The following is a 2908-nucleotide window of genomic DNA, read 5'->3' on the forward strand; positions in this document are numbered from 1 at the left end:
CCCGGCCAGGCTCACCCCATCCCACCCCCTGCCAGAGCCGAGCTCACGGGCACTCCCCGCAGTCCGAAATAATCACTTTCTGCTTCGGTTTCCCGTCTTTGGTGCCCTGAGCCTTTGAGAAGAGAGCAGCAAGAATTAAAAGCATAAAATCTAAGGGTGGGAAGGAGGGCAGGAGGTGGGCTCTGCCCCCACCACCGGTGCCTACCTCGATCTGCCGCACCACGTCCATGCCCTCCGTCACCTCGCCGAACACCACGTGCTTCCCGTCCAGCCAGTCTGTTTTGTCGCAGGTGATGAAGAACTGGGAGCCGTTGGTGTTCGGGCCGGAGTTCGCCATCGATAACAGCCCTGTGATCAAAAAGCGTTGCGTTACGGCTGGGGAAGGATGGAGGAGCTCCAGCACATGAGCTGCTACCTCAACCCAAACCCATTTCTGTGCTGTGCAAAATGCCGCCCGTTTTAGGTGAGCCTCTGAAAATTAAACTTCACAGAAACTGGTGGAAAGCAACTACACTGACAGAGAAACGCTCGCAAGCATGAAAGATGGAACGCGGTGGAGGTTGCTCATCTATTTTTAGTTGCAGTAATAGAAAAGCTGTTTGTACGGTGAGAAGCCCGCTTGCTTGTTGCTGCTTTTCATCGTCACACTGTGACTTTCCTCCTTTAAAATCAAACAGGAAAGCAGCTTTGAAACGCTTTCTCCATTCCGTAATACTGGAAATTAACAGCGCGCGGATGGAGAGAGAACGATGCATTTCTGCTCGCTGAATACCGGTGATACGCAATAGTCTGACCACGGAAGATTACACCACAGCAGAAGCATTTGGCCAACAGAGATTATAGTTCATGGCTGCTAATAGCACCACGGTCAAAATAGACCGAGCGTGGCCCCTAGATGACGCTGAGCCATTTTGCTCTCCAGCCCCTGCCCGAGGAGATGGCTCTACCTGGTCCTGTGTGTTTGAGAATGAAGTTTTCATCGTCAAACTTCTTCCCGTAGATGGATTTGCCTCCGGTGCCGTTGTGGTTGGTGAAGTCGCCGGCCTGGCACATGAATTGGGGGATGATGCGGTGGAAGCTGCTCCCTTTGAAGCCGAAGCCTTTCTCGTGGGTGCAGAGGCAGCGGAAATTCTCTGTTCGGGGGTAAGGGGAAGAGAAGTGAGAGCTGCGCCGCAGCTGGAAGCCACCACGCTGCGGGGAAGAGATCTCCTCACCTACGGTCATGGGCACCACATCCGAGCGCAGGAGGATCTGCAGCCGACCCGCAGGTTTGTTTCCGATCTTGATGTCCATGTAAACCTGAGGGTTGACCCGGGATTTCTTGGCGGGAGGCTCGCCCTGGGCAGGGAAAGAAAAAAAAAAAAAGCAAGTTGAGATGACGTTCCTCTGCTCTGCCTCCAGACGTGGTTGGCCTGATGCCCTCAGCCTTCGGGACAGCAGGGATACGGACGGCTCCGGTTGTTTCTCCTACCTCCTGCGCCTCTGGTTTGGGGGCCTCGGCTCCTGCCTCCTCTGTGTTCTCCTCCAGAGTCTTCCCTGAAAACTTCTTCAGCCAGTCATCGTCCGACCAGACTGTGATGGCAAAAGGAAGGGTCAGAGCACAGGAACCGAACCAAAGGGCCACACGTGAGCACACATGCGGCTGCACGGGCCAGGGCGCAGCACGGCGCTGGCAGCAGGATGGCACCCAAAACATGAGAGCAGCGTGCCCCCAAGGGACACGGCGTGCGGGGAAATAAGGGACAAAGTCATCTCTTTGGCCTCCCAGAGGTGCCACACATCACTGGGCAGGGCAAAGCTCACAGCCCCTTCGCTGCACCTGCCCCCACGCAGGGCAATTGCTCAGCATGGCCTCGGCCCCATCTGCTCTTACAGATGTGGCCAGATGTGTGGGTAATTTTGCCGGGCATGTGTGTGGCTGTGCGTGCTGTGCCCTCTGTCAGAGGGCATGAAGGCAATTAGAAGTACAGCCAAGAGTGTCTCCAAGCAAGACCTTGGGGAGTATTTTTATTTGGCCACTAACTTCTTTGGCCACTAACTTCTTTGGCCACTAGGTTGCCACTCGGATCCCCAAGATCCCAAATGGGAGGCAGAGCAGAGGTCTCTTCCTTGGGGTCCGGGAAAGCCGAAGGGCTGACGCACGAAGCTCTGAACACCCACAGGGATGCTCTCCCCCCTCCCAGGCACCAACTCACCCGGCCTGGACGATCCTTCTTTAATTCGCATTGGTTTGGCCAAGTTCACACGGATTGTCCTGCCGAAGAGCTCGGACTCGTTCTGCAGAGGGCAAAAGCACAACAAAGCCCACCAAAAGGTGAAACATCACCGTGCCCCCCCGAAACCCCCGCGGAGGTCAGAGGAAAACAGAGCTTGCTTTCTCTACGTGGCCCACGCCACACAGCGCCTCGCTCCGTGCTACTGGGAAGACGGCAAAGCCCCGCGTCTCCGCAGGCGAGTGGGAACTGGGTCCGTACCATGTTATCAATGGCTGCCGCCGCATCCTGCCAAAAAAGCAAGAGAAAATCATTATTATAATATTATCTCTCTCTGCCTTTAAAAGCAGGGCTCAGCCTGCGCGTGCCCCAGCATTTTGTCGCCAAAGAGATCGCCAAAGGACCGTTTTCCTAAACCTCATCTACCCCAGGGCTGTAAAAAATGATGTTTCTTGCAAGAGCGGCATCCAAACCAGTACCTGGGTTTGTCTTCCCACAACCAATCCCGTAAACTCATTTTATGTACGATGCTTTACCGCTTATGGAAAATATCTGGGAGGAGAGACCTCATGTATGAAGCCCAGGGCAGGTTATATGACAGCAAATACACGACAGTCTGTGCTGCCCACAAAGCCAAGAAACCCCCCGCTGCTGCTGAGCCCCAGGGCCAGCAAGGGGGCAGTTTGGGCCAGCAA

The 2908-nt window shown here is 55.1% G+C and overlaps 1 protein-coding gene across 1 annotated transcript; it reads right to left on the bottom strand.

Annotated features, from left to right (window-relative positions):
• Positions 1 to 32: 32 nt before the first annotated feature.
• PPIE (peptidylprolyl isomerase E (cyclophilin E)) lies at positions 33 to 2497 on the bottom strand. Its single transcript, XM_009882764.1, has 7 exons — positions 2475 to 2497; positions 2196 to 2277; positions 1472 to 1572; positions 1215 to 1338; positions 948 to 1133; positions 206 to 348; positions 33 to 112 (listed from the first exon to the last, which is right to left on the bottom strand). Exons 1-7 carry the CDS (start codon positions 2475 to 2477, stop codon positions 44 to 46), a joined length of 708 nt encoding a protein of 235 aa, XP_009881066.1. The 5' UTR covers positions 2478 to 2497; the 3' UTR covers positions 33 to 43.
• Positions 2498 to 2908: the final 411 nt, after the last annotated feature.

Source organism: Charadrius vociferus, unplaced genomic scaffold (assembly GCF_000708025.1).
Source record: "Charadrius vociferus isolate BGI_N301 unplaced genomic scaffold, ASM70802v2 scaffold783, whole genome shotgun sequence".
NCBI classification, from domain to species: domain Eukaryota; kingdom Metazoa; phylum Chordata; class Aves; order Charadriiformes; family Charadriidae; genus Charadrius; species Charadrius vociferus.

Coding starts and splice junctions, on each gene's coding strand:
- PPIE (XM_009882764.1), bottom strand. Junction 1,339..1,471: donor CCAAACCAGAGGCGCAGGAG/GTAGGAGAAACA, acceptor TTCCCTGCCCAG/GGCGAGCCTCCCGCCAAGAA. Junction 113..205: donor ACGTGGTGCGGCAGATCGAG/GTAGGCACCGGT, acceptor CTCTTCTCAAAG/GCTCAGGGCACCAAAGACGG.